The 18,696-nt window shown below is 40.3% G+C and overlaps 1 protein-coding gene across 18 annotated transcripts in view; it reads right to left on the bottom strand.

The window, feature by feature from the left end:
* Positions 1 to 18,696, bottom strand: part of ARPP21 (cAMP regulated phosphoprotein 21) — a 332,344-nt gene that overhangs the window by 79,676 nt on the left and 233,972 nt on the right. For 13 of the 18 annotated variants that reach the window (XM_054814943.1, XM_054814937.1, XM_054814931.1 and 10 more), the window contains exons 10-11: positions 5,557 to 5,665; positions 3,614 to 3,715 (exon numbers count right to left, since the gene is read on the bottom strand). The exons of 2 other annotated variants lie outside the window; for them this stretch is intronic. In XM_054814943.1, the coding sequence (XP_054670918.1) occupies positions 3,614 to 3,715; positions 5,557 to 5,665 (211 nt within the window). The remainder of the gene's footprint in view (positions 1 to 3,613; positions 3,716 to 5,556; positions 5,666 to 18,696) is intronic. 3 more of the 18 variants (XM_054814944.1, XM_054814945.1, XM_054814948.1) reach the window with 1 other exon arrangement.

Consider the following 18,696-nt stretch of genomic DNA (forward strand, 5'->3'; position numbering starts at 1 on the left):
TGATTTTATCTAAAGGATCTGGCTCTTCAGAATACACTCCTTAGTCAAAAATAGCCATTACAATTAACAACAAAAAATAAAAAGCATGGTGTATTTGCTTTAATAAGTTCCATGTGTACCATGGGCAATGCTAGCATTTGTGTAAGTAAGAAAACATCTACATTTTTCAGTGAATACACAATGATTACTAGAGAATACAGTTATGAACAATGGATGGTCCTTACGTGATTCTGGCTCATGAGGTTATACATTGCGTTAACCTTGAAGAATGAAATTTCCCCCATGTAATTTGATTGCTAGTCTTTAGAATCAATTTTCTGCATGCTTAAAAGCCAAACATAGTGTACCATTTACGCACGCATTTGGGATTCTCAGTTAAATCTAGGATTTGAATTAACGCACAGGGAAAGAACGACATATACTTTTTATTTTATTCTTTTAAATTGTTCTTTGTCTTTCTTGGACAATTACTTTTCAACCTTTTAAAAGCAACTAAAGCCATTCAGACAAGAAACAACTTCTTTCCAAGACCCAGATATTCCAGGTCTTCTGCTCCAGTGCACTTGGTTGTAAAATTCACAAATTGTTGTAAAACTAAGTTTCCAATAAAAAACATGTTTTAAAAAGGAAGGTTGTAGGCATTACAATTAAAAAATAACCTTGAAAATATTTTGAGCATAACAGAGCTCATGCAGCACTGTTTTACTGTTAGCAGCCTGAAAAGTTTGAGGTGCGCTTTGTAGTTCTTATTTCAGTGAGCTGGAACGATCACATTTATTAACTATTTATTTCTTCACCAATCCTTTTATTAAACTATCACATTAACATGCTTCTCAATCCCTGCCACTTGCTATGACTCTACACATGACAGGAGACATTAAAACCTCCAGCTCCCCTTGTCAAAATTTATGATAGCCAACACAGCAGATGGAAAACTTGCCAGAAAGTATAATTTAAACTGACTAATATCAGACTAATCATCATAAGTACTAGCATAATGATGGCATTATTCATGAACATTTTGTTAAAACCTTCCCACTTGGAAATGAAGATAATCTGGCGCACTAGAGTGCTGCAAAAATCAAAGGAAGGACAAGCAAGCTTTCTGTTGGCTGCTACGTGGGGTCCAGGAGGTTAAGACATTTTTTACAGCACTTGAAACATGCACAGAATTCTTTGCCCCTGTAACCAGGCTGACTTCTCCTCCTCATTTTTGTTCAAAGTTCTGACTCTCGGGCTGATAATGTTATCCAAAGAGTTCTGGGTACCTCACACGTGTTTAGAGAGGGGGTGCTAGGTGCAACAAGTTACAGCAGTACTCTTGACCTTCACGGCTGCCCTTTGGAAACCTCTCATGCAAGCTGTCTTCATGCATACTCTAATGAGAAGTGAAGTATCCCTAATCCATTTGCTAAGGTTCATAAGCAAGGCACTGATAAAGGCTTGACTGCAGCAGTGTAAACAGAATAGAGATAATGTAAAAATACCACATGATTAATCCTTCCCTGTCTCTCTTTCTACATCTATAATTTGCAGGATGACAAGGTTTAGGTACCTACCTCAGAGAAACCTGGGGAGAACTGGATTAATTAATGATTGCAGAGGGTGTTAAAACTATGAAGTCTTACATGCAGTAAGTGGCTACCTATAGTAGAAAGCCATTGCTCTCTTTCCTAAAATTGAAAGAAATGACATTGTCCACCACCACAACCACTGACATCATCCTAAAACCACCTCATATCTGCGAGGAGTGCTCCACTCAAAAAAAAAAAAAAAAAAAAAAAAGGCTCAGCTAAGACATATATTCCTGTTAATACTATTAGTACAGCTTGCTAAAATTCACTGCGCTACGATGCTCACTAACACCTGCAATAGCAGGGAGAGAGCGCAAATGAGTGGATATGAGAGAGAGAGGGAGAGATATCTAACACTGTTGGTCTTAAAAATGCTCACTCCCAATCCATTTAAAATGCCTGCCACAAACCACACTGTCACTTAGGTCTTGCCACTCGGAGATGCTAACCCAATGGACCACAACAACCTCCTGCTGTGGGCAATTAAAATGCTCACTGCTTGCCTGTCTTTAAAACTCAAGTACCTAAAGATAAAAACAGCAGCACATTGTGGAGCGAGGTTCAGCACACTTTTCCGGCCACCTCAGTTTCCCAGCTGCTGCCTGTGATAGAAAATGCATTATTTTGGCAACAACTTTCCATATGGTATTTTTAAACAATGTTTTGCCCCCTTTGAAGTCTGCTTCAAAACCCAAAGATTTTTTCATTTTGCACAAGCTCCTTTGTAATAAGTCAGAAACGGCAACCTTCATATAGGAAAAAGGTTGCAAAGAGGCTTTTGCAACCCTTGAACTACTTGGTAACCCTACCATATATACTGTGACAGTATTTACAGCAGACCCACATGCTAAGAGCAAAATGTAAACCAAAGAGCCTCTGCTTTTACTGGAATTGTCTCAGCGATGAAAGAAAAAGCGAGGCTAAAAACATTTAGATGTGGCAAGCCACTTATTAAAAAGCAAAATTACTTATCACGAGTGAGACAAAACATACCTTAAAACTATACAACGTATTCTGCTAAAGAAAAGTAACTTGGATGTCTGCAACTCCAAAGCCAGAGCAAAATAAAAGGCTATCTAAAATAATACTAGCAGCCCTGCAACCATATGAACAGGTTTAATTTAAAAGGACACTGCCAAATATGATTTTCAGTGACAGTTTTAATTGGGTTTATTCCCATACTCCTCTAAATGGCAGAGCTCCCACTGAGATGTGAGATTATAACAATAAAAATGTTGACTTCCCACCCCCCTTTTCTTTTTCCTCCCCTTTTAAGACCCCATCGTTATAGTATTATAGCAAACTATGATTTTCTTCCTTTTTTCAGGTACATGAGGTATTGCTCACAGATGATTCATATTTAAATGTCCTCCTCTAGCAACGTAGCTTGTGCAAGTTCTGATTTTTTTGGTAAAGGCAGGAATTATAATGCCTATTTAATTTTATTTCTTTCAGAATAATATCATCAACAATGCGACTGACTCTTTCTGATGGCAGAAATACAGTTCCTTAGTCAGTCATTTCAAAAAACCTGTGCAACTCCATGTTTAACCTCTGGCTTGTCTTTCTTCTTAGTGTCTTAGTGCTAGAGCACAGGTCCAAAGAAATAAAACCATGAGGAGGCTCTGCACAAGGACATTTACAAGATTTGATCCAGCTCGAAACAAATATGAAATAACACAGCTATTTGAAATTATTGAGAGTGTCCATTTAAATCACTGCTCTTTGGTTGGCAAAAAAAGGAGGAAAAAAGAAGGAAACCTAGACAACACGAATGTTCAAAGAAATGGCATAAGCACTCTCCAGACAACATGCTGGGCCTGATCTCTCCTCTACCCTTCTCCCTGCGACTCTCATCATCTCCTTCTCCAAAAACCAACCTCTGCACCTCTCGAGATCCTCTCGGACCCTCTGTGTTCCCTGTCACCTCCAGCTCCACAGGGCAAGTCCAGCTGCGGTGTTCGTGTCGGAGGGGGGCAAGACTGTCTGACTACCGGCAAAGGTAGGGCGCTAAAGAGGCAATTAAAACAACTACTCACATCTTGTGCAAATATTCTCTCCCTCACTCTCTGATACTCCTCTTCTCTCTCTTCAATTGATTTACTTCGTCTGTCATCTCTAAATGGAAGAATTCTGTTTTGCTGAGCAGAAAGAAAACCAGGAGGGTTATATAAGTTGAGCTGTTAAAAACTGCCGTTAAGTAACTGTCAGCTGAGAATAATAAATGTTCACTTAAACAAATGAAGCATGAAAACGATAGCTGTCGTTCCTGCACAAAGCACCCTGCGAGGCTGGGCACCCGAGGGTTTCCAGTTAGATACTGCACGGGGGTTCGTAGAGCAAGTGGCCAAAACAAGGCTTTCTGCACGGCTTTTGTAGACCTGCCGTCCTAAAATTGGGTGTTCTCACCCCAAGCCGAAGTGCCATTGCTCTCGGCTACTAAGATTTCTCGACTCTCCTACCGGCTGCGAGGAGCAGGAGGGCAGGCAGCGCTGCGCTACCTACGAAATTGAGGAAGAAAAGAGGGAAACCAGGCTGCAAGAGCTAAACTGCAAACCCTAGAAGAAACCCACCAAAGTCTAAGTGTACAAGGAAAAGTCCCAAATATTCAGCACAATAGTTTTAACCATTTCCACGCCATAAGGAACCCTTGACTTCAGTTTCGCTGGGAAAAGAAGGGCCATTTGTGCCTCTCGTAAACCGCAGTGAAGGAAATGGCTGTGCCGTGGGAGGGAGGAGAGGAGAAGAGAACCTTAAAGAAATTGGCAATTGGGTTTCAAGTACTGCTCCTTCTCCCCCTGCACCCCAGCACCTGGTGAGATAGGTCATACTGCTTTCCTTTGGCTGATCCCCATATTCACCACACTCTGAAAATGCCTGGGGTTTGTTTTCGAAGCTAACTCAGATGCAGCACAACTGGCAAGGCTGCTATGTACAACTGAAAGTCAAGGGGGGAAAATGGGGGGGGTGGGGAGGGAAGAAAAAAAAGAAAGGAAAAAAAAAAATCAGTCCTTTACTGAAAGCATGAAGGAGAGTGGCAATGAGAGAGACACTGGCAGGTCCCTCCACAAATATAACCTCAGCAAAGAAAGCATACGCTGTCTTCTTACCTGTGAGAATTTTCTCATAAAAGCAATTCACGTCAGAACCCTTTTTGATTTTTTTTTGTTGTTGTTAATATATTCCACATACACATCTTGCACTGGATTGAAACAGCACAACACCCGCTTTTAAAGGCAGCACAAACACACACATTTCCCTGGCGCTCCCCTACTCATCAGGCTCACCTAAGGTAAGGTAGTGTTATGGCACAGGCAACACAGAGGGGGAACGTCTGCCACAGTACATGCACAACAAGCAAGTAAGTTACACAGACAGTAAAAGTGGTGAGGGGACAGGAGGAGGAAGGGAATCTAAAAGATGAAACTCATTTATTTTTGGTCAAAACTTAATTTAGGATGGTTATAAAAAAATAAAAATCAACCTGGTCCTCACCATCACGTGTTTGTTTGGGGTTTTTTTTGGGTTTTTTTTTAGGTTTTGGGGTTTTTTTTTTTCCTCTCTCCTTTTTGGGTTACACCAGTTTATCATCAGTCCATACTGAAATTGAACTCTGAATGGGTACAACGGAAGGAGGAAGCTGTAAGGGAGCGGAACAACTGCCACAGTTAGGCGAGACATTGAGAAATGCGACTGACACAGCCTTCCACGCAGCCCGGAGCCGCCGGCATTCCCCCTCCCGTGGGCATGCAGCAAGTCCTGCGCCAAGCAAACCACCCATGCAAACCCACACACTGCCACGGCTGAAGCGGCCACGCCAGGGCTCGATGCTACCCATGGTGGTACGTACGCCAAAGGAGGCGGGGAAGGGAGCAGGAGGGCAGGGGAGGAGGAGAGCAACAACAAAAGAACAACAATAACATCAGTCAGCCCACCTTCAAAAACAGAACAAATTTCAGCAACTCTCGAACCGAGAACCAACCTGATTGTCTTCTTTATCAATACTAGAGTTATCTCGCTTCAAGATAAATCGCTTCTGGGATTCTTCACCTTTTTCATCTTTTAAATGTTCAGAAAACCTTTGCTCTGGTCTGCCAGCAAAGTAAAACATAGCAATAAAAAAATCTTTCTTTTGGTTTTGCTTTGATCTTTATTTCTCAGTGCTCTTTGTTTTTACAGAGGCATTCAGTGCAAAAGCAGTTAACATTTGTGGTCATGGTGAGACGCTGCCTATAGCTGTCTGAGGCTGCTGTATCGCTGCTAACTGTTATTGCTATAAATAGCTTTTGTTGTTGTTGTGCAGCAAGGAGCGGGAATCCAAAGTCTCAGTCACTGAAATATTTAGACTCTCCTCACTGTGACTGAAGGACAGGGAAAACAAATTAACATACTGTATGTTAATTTGCTTCCTTCAGTAGCTGTGACCTCCAGCAACACCGCCTATCCGCCTTTAAAAGTTAGGAAAAACTGATAGAAAACTTAAAAACAAAACCAAGAGTTTCTTTACTCCTAATAAAACCAGTAACAGGAGGGACTGATGGTGTTTTGCTTAAACAAAATATTACCTCATCACCATTAAGCAGGGAACATACTCCAGAACAATCAGAGAGTATCAATTAGTCCACCGATTTAAACCCACCCCGACATTTATTTATTTATTTATTTTTAAAAGCCAAACCCCACTGGTTAAAAGCTCAACATTTTCAGGTTCGTAAGCTGGTAGGACGGTGTTCCATATTCTCATCTTGCGCAAAAAAGCGGCATCTCACGTCACCTCACCTTGCACAAAAAGCAAGTTTTAAGAAGCATCTCACATCACTGAACTGGTCGCTGCCAGCACCTCGTAGCTGTCAAGGAATAACACTCCACCTTGCACCACTCCCAGACCAAACCCGTCATGTTTTAAGCCCCACCAATGTCGACAGGCAACCAAAGGCCTCAAGAACTGAGCTGAGATTCATATGCTGCTATGGCCCAACTGAGGGGCTGCTAACACACAAGCTGTTTTTTAAAAGCAGTAATACGCTGTGTCACACCGTGAGGTTTTTACCAGGGAACGCAAACCTTATACTCTGTGCTGAAGGAGCTGCTAACAACAGTACTGGTAGGAGCTGCTTATGTCTAGAGACCTCCTATAAGCAAGACACAAACATTAATGGACCAATTGTGAAGAAATCAAAAGGTAGAATTTACAGAAGTCAGTGAGTTTGTAAATAAAACTCCTCTACAAACTTTAAAATTAAAACCTCAGTTTCATCTTATTTCGGACTAGAAAATTAAACCAGACATGTAAATCAGCCACCATTTTGTCGTTATAGCATTCAGATTGGTACTTAACTAATTAGCAATGGGTTTCAAATCAAAATACAGCATGCATTCGCGCCATAATTGCAGTCCATTACGTTGTCAGATGTGCAGGAAACATTTGTAATGGACTGTTAAGAGACACAGTAGTAAGAGCTGGCAGTTCTCCTGTCTCTCTTTCTCTATGAATTTGTCACAATTTGCATTTTTGTGACAAAGCAACAAAACATACTAGCCCCATTTCCATAGATTTTGAGACTTCAAGAAGCCGTTGTCCATCTGCTAGCACTAACAGATACAGGGCCCAACACACGAAAGTCAGCAGACACTCTGGATGCCCTACTAGCCTTCTTTTGGGAAAGCCCAGAGGGGCACAGCTCTCCGCATAGTTTTCTAACCTAATGCATCATTAGTGACGTTTCCTCATAAACAGAAAGGCTACAAAGCCCCAGTAATGGATTGCTAGGTGGGTTGTTCTGCCTTTGCTCCCATTAATGAGCACTGTGCCTGCACAGCCAGAAACGAAGATTCATTCCCTCAAATATTCTGCTTTGACAGCTGAGGAATGTTATTTTTCTGATTTTAGATCCTAAAGCACAAACAACATTCCTGCAATTGTACTATCAGTATAAAATTTATAGTTGTAAACTATCCATTGAGCATCTAATAAACTATATATCCAACTTACTAAATAACTGGCATTTTAAAATGCAGAGAGAAGAATAAAAGTAATCAAAAATTAGAGAGGAAAAAAAGCTTGAAAAAGCAATTTGGGAAAATGTGCCTCCAACTACTAACTTATTTAAACAACAATGTAGTTTTCATACTTCATAACATTATTTTCATTTTTAGTCCCATTTTCACTTCATTTAGTATTTATAAAATATTTCCACTTGTCAGAAGAGAATAGGGTAAGTGTGAGATCAAGCCACGAGTCTAAACTAACGATCCGGTACGTGCCTGTTAATAAAATTAATCTACGAGCCTGTAGGTGACTAATCTCCAGTTGTGAAAAGAGGTTTGCTTGGGCAGAGAGACTCCTGAGCATTATGGAGCGCCACGGTACTGCCAGCGCCATGAGAAGGTCCGTCCCTCCCAGTCGTCACTGCAACTCGGGGTCACCATTACCAGTGAGGTCGCAAACAGCACGACCAGCTCAGTTAATAAGGATGCAAAGCCTGAGGGAAGACTGTCCAGTGAGAAATAGGATACTACAGCAACAAATATCTTCAGGCACGTCAACCTGCAGGCCTCCCTCAAACGTTAAAAATCAGAAAAGGACATTTAGCAGAAAGAAACGTAAACTAACTATTTTAAATGAGATATTAGAGTCCAGTGATATTTACACGTGTTTGTGGTTTTTTCTTCAACGCTGTTTACTGCATTTTCTTTTTTAACACCTATTGCAAAAATGTGTTAGTAGCAGGATACAGATGGCCAGCAATGTCTAAAAACCAGTAAGTGGATCCAAATGCTCTAATCATTTGGGTAGAGAAGAGGTTGACTCTGCTAAGATTTGGGTCTGGTCCTCTGATGGAAATCAGTGCAAGTTCCACATTCACAGCTTTAAAGTTCCCTGGAACCATATAACACATTTGCTAAAAGGCAGGAGAGACACTGTGGTTACTCTGGGGAAATCTGTTGCAATAGTTTATGAATTTGCAGGTGAATCAATCGCTTGAAAATGGAAGAAAATAATATGTAATTTTGAGTAAGATGCAGTATACTGTCAATATACTAATACAGTATATAATTACAGTAATACAGCAGTTACAGTGAATTCATCTCATGCGAGTCCTAAATTAATAACAATCACGTTTACTTCTCTTCTAAGATTTCATAGCCCCGATACTGTCAGTTGTAGAAACTGCACAATATACCAAATTGTGTTCATGCATGTAAGGGAGTGAATTTATCAAGCTTATTTTCAGTACTGGCATAAATTAAGATCTTGGTCAAGTCAAAGCATGGTTTACAATTATTATTACAAACCCATGCAAAATCAAGAACTTACTATTACCACACTAGTTATCTAATTTACACCTTCAAATCCTAACCACACCTCAGTTTAATTTTAAGTGGTAAAAATGAGATTTGCATAGCTTTTTTGAAGAGAAACTGAGTACTTCTGAAGACCTTACCACTAACTCAAGCACTCTATTTAGGGATCTTCTGCAAAAAACCTCAAACAAAACAACCTATAACACCTATCCTATATTGGCGGGTTGACCCTGGCCACACAGCGCACCCATCTACGTGCTAACAACTGTGCACAAGAAAACAAACATGCAAACGTATGCTTACAAAGAGTGCTGCCCACCCGTATGACATTCAGTATTTCATTTAGTCCCCAGGTCCAGAATCAGTGGATCACTTGAGAACCTCAAACCCCACTACTCCAAAAAAGCTTACAAAGGAAATACCAATTCCCTTTTAAGTCAATAGGATTTTTGCAATTTGGGGACTCTACTGAGAAAACCAGAAAGTATGACCCAATTATACCTTAAAGGCTTAGAAACCCCAACACACAGGGAGGGGGAAATCACATAGGCTAAAAAAAAAAAAAGAGAAGTCAAGTTTGAGGTGGATTTTTGTTTGTTTGTTTTGGTTTTATTTAATATAACCTTTTGATCATCCAAATTTTTATTGCTTGACAGTATGGATGGAAGCAAAACATTGGTGCCCTAAAAATGCAACTTCTCAAAAACACAATCACAGATGAACTCATTTCATATTTCCTAAAAGTTGTCAAGTAGCTCACTTAGTCATCTTTCTGGCAAGGTGTTTCAGAACAAAACACAGAGCGCATTTCCTCTTTCCCTGTAAAGCTTTTGATCAGGTGCTACGAATGTTTAAGAGAAATTGGATCTTGCCGTGCATCCTCAGGCAGCTGCGCAGCCCCTTTCTCATGCCCAGATTTGCCAGAAAGTGTAGGTCCTTCCACCAGCCAAGACAGCCTCTCTTCTCCATCCTGCCTTGCAGGAAACCAACTTCAGTAGGTGTCCGGCAACACCCAAACCTTTCGCCACAGACAGCTTCCTGAAACTCTGAGAGTCTGTGGACTTTGGCAAAATCTGCTCACATCACCCAAAATCTCTGGAAACCTTTTCCTAATCCATTTTCTTTCACAGTGAAAGGATGGATTATGAAGTTAGTTTTTGGCAAGTGATCAATTTACCCAACTGCCAGCCACAGCATGTGACAGGCATCATTAAGCCTCCTATCTGGTGTTTTTCCCTGGTTCAGGAGCACTTCTGTATACCTCACTGCAATATCAGGTCCAGACTTGGGGAGAATATTAAGGCCAAATCTCAGGGCAATACTGCTTTCCAATTTCTAGTGGCTGTGCTCCTTCTCATGGAGAAGGATCAGCCAATGATCATTTCAACTCCTTCAGCCTCATTTTTGCGTTGAGGGATCATTATAACAATCACTTCAAGATACGGGTCAAGTTTCTTATTTCTGTGCTTGGAATACTTTCCCTGTGAGGGTGACCGAGCACTGGCACAGTTTGCCCAGAAAGGTGGTGCAGTCTCCATCCTCGGGATGGTCCTGGGCAACTGGCTTTAGGTGGCCCTGCTTGAGCAGGGGCGGGGTTGGACAAGTTGACCTCTAAGGTCCCTTCCAACCTCAACCATCCTGTCATTTTGTGAAACACTGAGTCAGATATATAGTAACAAATCTATAGCAAAACAAAGCTCCATTACTACCTCTTTCAGACCTTTTTTGTGTCTGCTGCTTCTTTTGCAAGTTGGCCGTCATCATTTACCTTTCTCATTTTATAGTTACCTAAAAGCCATTTGCAGTCCTTACTTAAGCAAGGCCCCAGTAAAGACACTTTTCTAGACTCATTCCTTACAATGAAGCCTATATTTTGGAAATGGTAAAGCTGGAATAAGCAGCTAAACATTTCTGTGTGTCAGAAAGGAAAAAAAAAAGCTAAGATTTTTGATAGCAACATCCATTATAAGATTTTTTTCTACTATCATTATGGTGATTTTAATGTGAGCTGCTTCCGTTCACTTCAGTAGATTTCCTCTCAATTTATCTCTGTATGACAGAAAACAGAGTTTGCCCCTCAGGCATACTTTTTACACGCTCTCTTTAAGGAGAATTCGCCATTATGTGCTCATTTAATGCTTTTGATTCCAAGTCAACCATTGTAAGTAGTAATGAAAAAAACCCCCAAACCCTAAGTACCTTAACCAGGTATTCACTATTTAGTCAAATTACAGATTTTAAAAAACATATTGCTGAGTGGTAATAACTATCAGGATACACAGACTAAGGAAGTCACAGGGCATTTCCCTTCTAAACATTGCGTCTGCCATGTTCAGAAGCAAACTAATGCAGTTTCATAGACCTCTCTTTGCACAGGAGATAAGAAATGAAATACTGGGGGGGTGGGGGGGGAACTTCACTCATTTAAAATAAGTTAATTAGCTCTGAAATAGCTGGCTAAGAAACAGGAAATACAGATACCACACCAAAAGTACAAATGGAAAGAGACAAGCATGAGCTTTGAACATTACAGTTCTGAAGACTTAGTCACTGTATTAGCAGAGCTCACAAACAGTCTGGTATTGTCTGGGCTGACTTATATACAGCACATAAATCTTTATTATGAGGCATATGTTTCTGACAGCACCACAGCACAGAGGCTGTTGCAAGATGCCTTTCAAAGAAAGCAACAACCTCACCATGTGTGGAAAAGATGGGTTTGCCAGTACAGCGCCTGATGCAGTTAAAAAAAAAAAAAAAAAATCAGGCAAGTGCTGTAGTGCATGTCATCTGCAAAAGCCTCATACGTAAGAGCGAAGCATTGTCTGAAGGAACGTAATATAGGAAAGAGTTCAAAAGTGGAGATCGCTGCAGTGTGCAAGAGTCTAAAAAAACCAGAAACATTGCATTGCAAATGTTAATTTAATGCACGCAATGGAGGACAGCATGTTGATATTCCTCTCCTGAATGAAAGGCAACATAAAGTGAAAGATAGGCAGGGTAATGGGGCTAGGAACAGGCAAAACACCACCCCTGGGTACCCGCAGGATCATCATCTGGCAAACAGAATGAATAACTGACAAAACGGTCTTAGATCAGGAGAGCAATGGGACAGTGAGAGCGGGGGAGAAGCGCTGCTGCCAACAGGATTCAGAGAAGTTGTGAAGATATATGGCGTTCTTGTGCGGGTGTGCTGATGGTTTAACGGTGTTTTCTTGTTATTTGCACTTGTCTTTAATTAAACCGACTGCTCAGTCCAACATCACGTTGGCCTCTATTTTGAAGGCACGCTGTGACACAGTATGATGGCCTTTCTTGCTTTGCTAGTTTGTGAATATCTACTACATCTGCCCGCTGTGCTTTTTTCGGTTTTATGCTGGAGGCTCTCCTAGGGCTCTGCATTACCGCCACAGTAAAACTACGTCAGCATCACCAGTTCTTTGCTTTACCTTGTGAGCCAAAACTCTATTATGTGCAGTACAAATGACCGTTTTGATCATGGACACATGGGAACGTATTCTGAGAGTTCGAGAATTTACAGAACTTGGAAGCAAATATCACCGTTGTCAAAAGGCCCCAACTAAATGATGAAAGGCAGAATTCCAGCCCTAGAGGTTAAATTATTTGATGAAATTCTCTCAGAATAATACTTTTCAAGAAAGAGAGCCCAGAATTTCAGCCTTCAAACAACCTTTGTATATTTAGGGGTTGATGGACGCTGAAACACAGTTTCAAAAAGTCAGAGTGGGAATTTAAATACAGATAATTATTAAAGTACAGTGCATTTATATTATCATAACTTAATACTTGAAACCACTCAAGATGGCATTTCAAGCATTTGAAGGTAAATGCCTCATTAACAGATTGCTGCTTTTATAGTATGAGTCACTAAGAACTTCTGTTATGATGATAAAAGCACATTGAATCCACCAAAAAAGAAAAGAAATCAACCCTGTACAAGACAGTTCCTCCAAGGCGCTGCCTTCTCTGTAGCACAGGATGGGGGAAGGCCCCTCAAATACCAAATGCCACATTTTTCCTAGTTAAAGACTGTATATTCTTTAACATTTTTTTCAGAACAGCATCTGGCCTCTAAACATGTTCTGTATTTATTACTAAACAACAAGGATGTGAAAAGTCACAAGTTATTTTGACAGGCATTCTCCCCCTCTAATTAGGGTTGCAGAGAAGTCTGGCAGGACTGAAAGGAAGAGCCACTAACGCTACACGGGAGCAGCGTCCCCCTGGGTTTTTCACTGAGAGCAGGGTTCAGTCTGTCACTCTCACCCACCCCTTCGAGATGCTCAGTCCCAGTACCCCAGCAGCGCATTTTCAGGGGGGCTGGCACCAGTAGCGTTTCCCATTATGAAAACGATGGCAAAGCTGAAGGCTGCAGGATGGACAGAGTCAATGCACACTGAATCTCTTCCATGCCAATTTATTCTGTGTGCGGATCAAGCAGAGGGCCAGATCCTGAAGGCTTTCAGAGTATACGGTATTTAAAGAACCTGATCTAACGCTGAGGTATCATAGCACAACTTGCGACCCTCACAGGCCTTCACAAAGCTTAATTCAAGAAAGTCACCCTCGTTTAATCTATGGATGCAAAAGCACAGTACATCTGAACATCTTGCACAGCACTGATTTATTTCCAGCTAGTAGAGCCTCCTAAGTGGTACCATTGCTTATTATGGAATTCATTAATATTTGATTTTAAGGATGTGGCATACTCTGTAAGTGGCTGAAAATTACAGTGTTGCATAACTGCTGTGATCTATTTAAAATTACATTACTTAGAAGTTCAAAAAATAACAAGGAAGAGAGGGAGAAAAAGGAAGCAAATTCAAGATTTGAAGACCACCAGTGAAGGCAAGATAGCTCCCCAAAAGCCGATGGGCTAATGAAGAAACTATTAGTCCACTTGAAATGCCCCATGTGTACAAATTAATACCATAGCAAATTCTCGTGCTTACGTCTACTTCAGGCCATGAACATTTTCCCCATCTCCAGCAGGAAGACCTGTGGATCAGAAATCATCCCCTGGACAATCACTGGCCTGAAGAAGAGCGCCTATTTCTAAACCTGTCAGAGGCTACTTTGGAAAAAGCAAGCAGGAACAACTGACTTTGCTTATAAAGAAAAAGGTTTCTCAAAACTCACGATACTTTCTTCATTTATAGCGATCATGTCATATTTCCTGCATTAAACATGAGGCAGGGAACAGAAGAGTAAAAGGCAATTACTGAAAACAATTTAGACTGCCTAGAAAATTCACTTGCTCATATACTAGCACCTCGTTTCTGAAATACTCAGATTTAAAGACATTATTTCACCTACCACTGACATACAGTTACCTCTGAGAAAAGTACAGGGGCCATTTCAGATTTCCAGATCTGCCTCCAGTGATTTGAAAATATAAATGATGGAACAGCAAATTGATTAACGGACACTTTCCTGCTACAGCTCTCTTCCTGGGTAACCTCCCATCTCTCCACACAGAGCAGGTGACAATAGCCTTCTAGGTTTATCAAAATTAATAGTATTAAAGTGGTGTGATTGTAAGGATTAAAAAAAGAAAAAACAATAAAACAACCTCAGAAAGAGAAATACCATAGATGTCTTCTGATTAATGCTTAACTAATATTTCATTACAGTATAGAACAGCTGTAAAGTACATGGCCACTTTAATTATAAACAATTTAGTTTTGATAAATTACATTAGATAAAAATTTAATATTGGAGCTATTAGAACTGGTTCATTAACCCTAACATCTCATTTACAGATTAAGTCATTTCCATGGGTCCAGTATATGGCTTACACTGGTCAAAATAAGAATGAAGCCAGTATTTAAGGGTCAAATTCAGCTCAACTTCAAGTGTACCAAGTGTATTTTTTTTCTTTTGTATCTTTCATGTTAAATAGGCATGTGACTAAAATGAGAGAATGCTTGCTCAGAAAAAAAGCTGTCCTAATTCAATTATTATTAAAGAAAATCAACATTAAAAAAAAAAAAAAAGACTGGGAGAAAAAAGCTCAACCTCTTCCAGATGAGCCTCAAGCAGTGAAATTACGAATATGCACAGCCTCAAATAATGCATTTGGCATAACAGTGGCAAGTTTATGTCTGAAACAAATGCCTGTAGCATAATATGAAGATATTTCAAAAATGTCTACCAGTTATTAACATACTTAGACCCTGAATTACTTCTCCAGTCACCATCTGACAGGATAAAAGAAAGGCAATTCCTCCACGTCAGGTGGCTCTCTACTGCAATAAAAAGCCGAGGCAATGCAGTGCACGAGGAGGCGCAGGCCACTGCTGGAGGTCAGACATTTCCTGAACCTCAACGCAAAACATTTAATTCCCCTTAATGCTTTTCTGAAGCATTGTTTGGGAAGTTCCTCATTCCTTCTTGGATGTGAAGGCCTTCCCCTGCTCGGCACGCAGGGATGTGCTGCCCAGCTCCGGGCGGCAGCGGGAAAGGCCAGAAAGGAGCTAAAATCTAAAATCTAAGCATCACAGCAATGACTACTGGGTCATTGGGCTCTCGCATCCTAAACATGATTACTACTGCACTGAAAAATGTTTTTTCTAATCACCTTCCTAATTTAATCCCAGACTGAAATAAACAGATTATTTTTGTATGAAAAATTCAAGAAATAAAACCCATGAAAACCAACATAATTTATTACTTTGAAGCTACATATGTTACTATGTAGCTACATAAACTCATAGTTATTAGACATTATTGCTTTATTATGTTCTTAGTAAATTCTTAGTTGCATAATGTATTAGCTCAGCTTAAACTGGAACAAAATGTCTCTGACAATTATAGTGTTATTTGTCAGTTACACAGGTTTGGGTTTTTTTTCCATTTTAGTTGCATATGTCTACTACGCACCCTTATATTTCCATACACATTTGTAACATATGACACTGGTATAGTGATTGGGCAACAGCAACTGTAAACCAGAGGGAAAGTGTAGATGTCCCCAGTTTCTACTTATTTCTTAGTAGTCAAAGAGCAACTATTCTGTAGTGAAGACAGGAAAGAGGTAACTACAATAGGAAATAGAGAAATGAAGGAAACTCCATAGTCCCTTGAAGAAAAGTAATGCAGAACTCCAAGGGGAAAAAAACCCAAAACCAACCAACCCCAAAACCCGAAAATAATGGTGTTCACATATGTTTTCTTGCATCATGTGGCTCATAAAAGCGATTCCACACTCATGATGTCATTACTCTGTGTTATCCGTGACTATCACATAAGTACACAAGGTGCTTAAATGCAGCTGCAATACCATACAGCAAACCATTTGCCAGATAACTATTCTGTATTACAATGCGGGGGGACAACACCCAAACCTGAGCTTTAAACTCTCTGGCAAACATTGAATTGCTTTGATTGAGATTTTACAAAAAAATAAGATATATGTGAGCAGATACACAGTTGTAACTACTACCATATACCTAATTAAAAAAAGAACTGTTACCAATTGCATGTGGAAAACGTCACATCTTTCCTATCAGCAAACGACTGCTTAAAGAAATGAAAGCCATTTATATTGAATACTTCATTTAGTCAAGGGGACAGGCATACTTTTCTGCATGCTCCAAAGGCTGCAACAACATTTGGCATCTCAAGGAAGTCTTCTTGGCACTTCTGCCTAGGGTAAAAAAAAAAAATAAAAATCTAGAAACTATTTGTCCTGGTTTCAGCTGAGAGGGTTCATTTTCTTCACAGTAGCTGGTATGGGGCTGTGTTTTGGATTTATGCTGGAAACAGTGTGGATAATACAGAGATGTTTTTGTTCTATGGACCTGTTGTTGCTGAGCAGTGCTTACACAGAGCCAAGGCCTTTGCTGCTTCTCGCACTGCCCTGCCAGCGGGATGGCTGGGGGTGCACAAGGAGTTGGGAGGGGACACAGACAGGACAGCTGACCCCAACTAGCCAAAGGGGATATTCCATACCATATGACATCATGCTCAGTGTAAAAGGGCAGCTAGTCAGGGAGGGGCAGCAGCAGCTCCAGTGCACATGGCTCGGGGACAGTCCGGTTTTGGGACAGGTCTGCGCATGCGGTCTGAGTTGTACGGTCCTTGGGTGAGAAACTGCATTGTGTATCACCAGTTTTGTATACTCTGTTAAGTACTGCTTTGTTTTGCCCTCTCCCTTTGCTATCCCAGTAAACTGTCCTTGTACCAACCCACCAGGTCTTGCCTTTTCCTTCCCATTCTCCTCCCTATCCCGCTGGGGGGGGGGACGGACAGGGGGGAGCGAGTGAGTGGCTGCGTGGTGCTCAGCTGCCAGGTGGGGCTAAACCACGACACTATTCTTCATTGAAATCACCAATGTTCAGTGAATGCCATTTTACTGACATGCCTATAGAATCTTGTACCAAAGTTCAGATTCTTATCTTAAGACAGTGAAATTGGCACAGCGCACCTCTACGAGCATGGATGTTATCTACCGCAAGATCACTCACTGTATACACAACAGAAACCTAATGAGAACTTCTCTGCTTGTGATTCAAACCACCCTTGCACAGAGGAGACAGAATAACACAGACTGTATGTCATAACTACAAAGGTCTTGTAGGTTATTCAAAGTACATACTGTACATTATGTCTCCTTCTGCTGATACAGTTCGACTCTAGATTATAAGGAATCCCTGTAACACACAAAACATCTTAGTATTGCCCAAAGTTTTTGATGCATCCCAAAGGCACCAAAAAACCTTCTGAGTGGGCCAATATTATATTAACATTTACATATTAAAAGAGTAAGGAGAAAACCAAATATTACAAGGATCATAACTCACCATGCTCTTGGAAAAAAACCCCAGTCATAACTGAAGATGTGAATATTGGTATAAAGTTCATAATAGGTACGTTACACCCGCAGAATGTATGAAAATGTCTAAATACAGCCATTATATATACTAAGCACTCCACCTTCTCAATTCTGATGAGCCCTGCCACTCACGCTTATATAAAAATGTACATGAATGCATGTGTGGGCTGTGATACAGACATACTTGTCACATGGGTGATGATCTCAACCAAATGAAAACCCATTTCATTTACCAAGCACATCAAACACACTTCCTTTAAATTTCTCCACCTATATACAGACAATCAAATGAATGAATCTGATTGACCTGATATGTGTAATAATATCAACAGCTCTGCAAAAAACTCCAAAGTACTTCCAATTCTTTGACAGGAATTATGAGGAATATACAGAACAGAAGGTGGCACACACACTTTTTTTTTTTTTCTCTCCAATTTGGGATGCTCTAACATATTGCCTCAATTCCAAACTGTTTGTATCATATTTCACTGTCTTAAGTTCCCTCTACATTTCAGTATATCTCTAGACAGGTGACAGTCAGACACAGATGACAGACAAATATACATTACAATGGTGACACAAAAGCAGGTTCACATTAAACAAAGCAGACTTCCTATTTTAAGTAGTAGTTGAACACTTTGACTATAAAAACAAAACAATAAAAACCCCTCCCTCATTTTCTGATCAACTTTTCTCATGGATACTGCTGAGAGTAAAATTTTTAAAAGTTGGACAAATTAGTTAGGCAGGACTTTGTAAGATAAGAGACCATAAAAAATGGTACTTCTTTTTTGAAGTGGTTCTCCTTTTTTAACCTAGTCTTAATTTCAAAAATCATATGGAAAGGTAATTTGTTTTTAAAATCCAGTATACTGTGATGAGAGCAAGAGTACAGAGACTTAACTTTATGAAGGTTAACAAACATTTGGGTACTTGAGGTCACCTCTATGTGTTTTAAAA

This window comes from Grus americana, chromosome 2 (assembly GCF_028858705.1).
Source record: "Grus americana isolate bGruAme1 chromosome 2, bGruAme1.mat, whole genome shotgun sequence".
NCBI classification, from domain to species: domain Eukaryota; kingdom Metazoa; phylum Chordata; class Aves; order Gruiformes; family Gruidae; genus Grus; species Grus americana.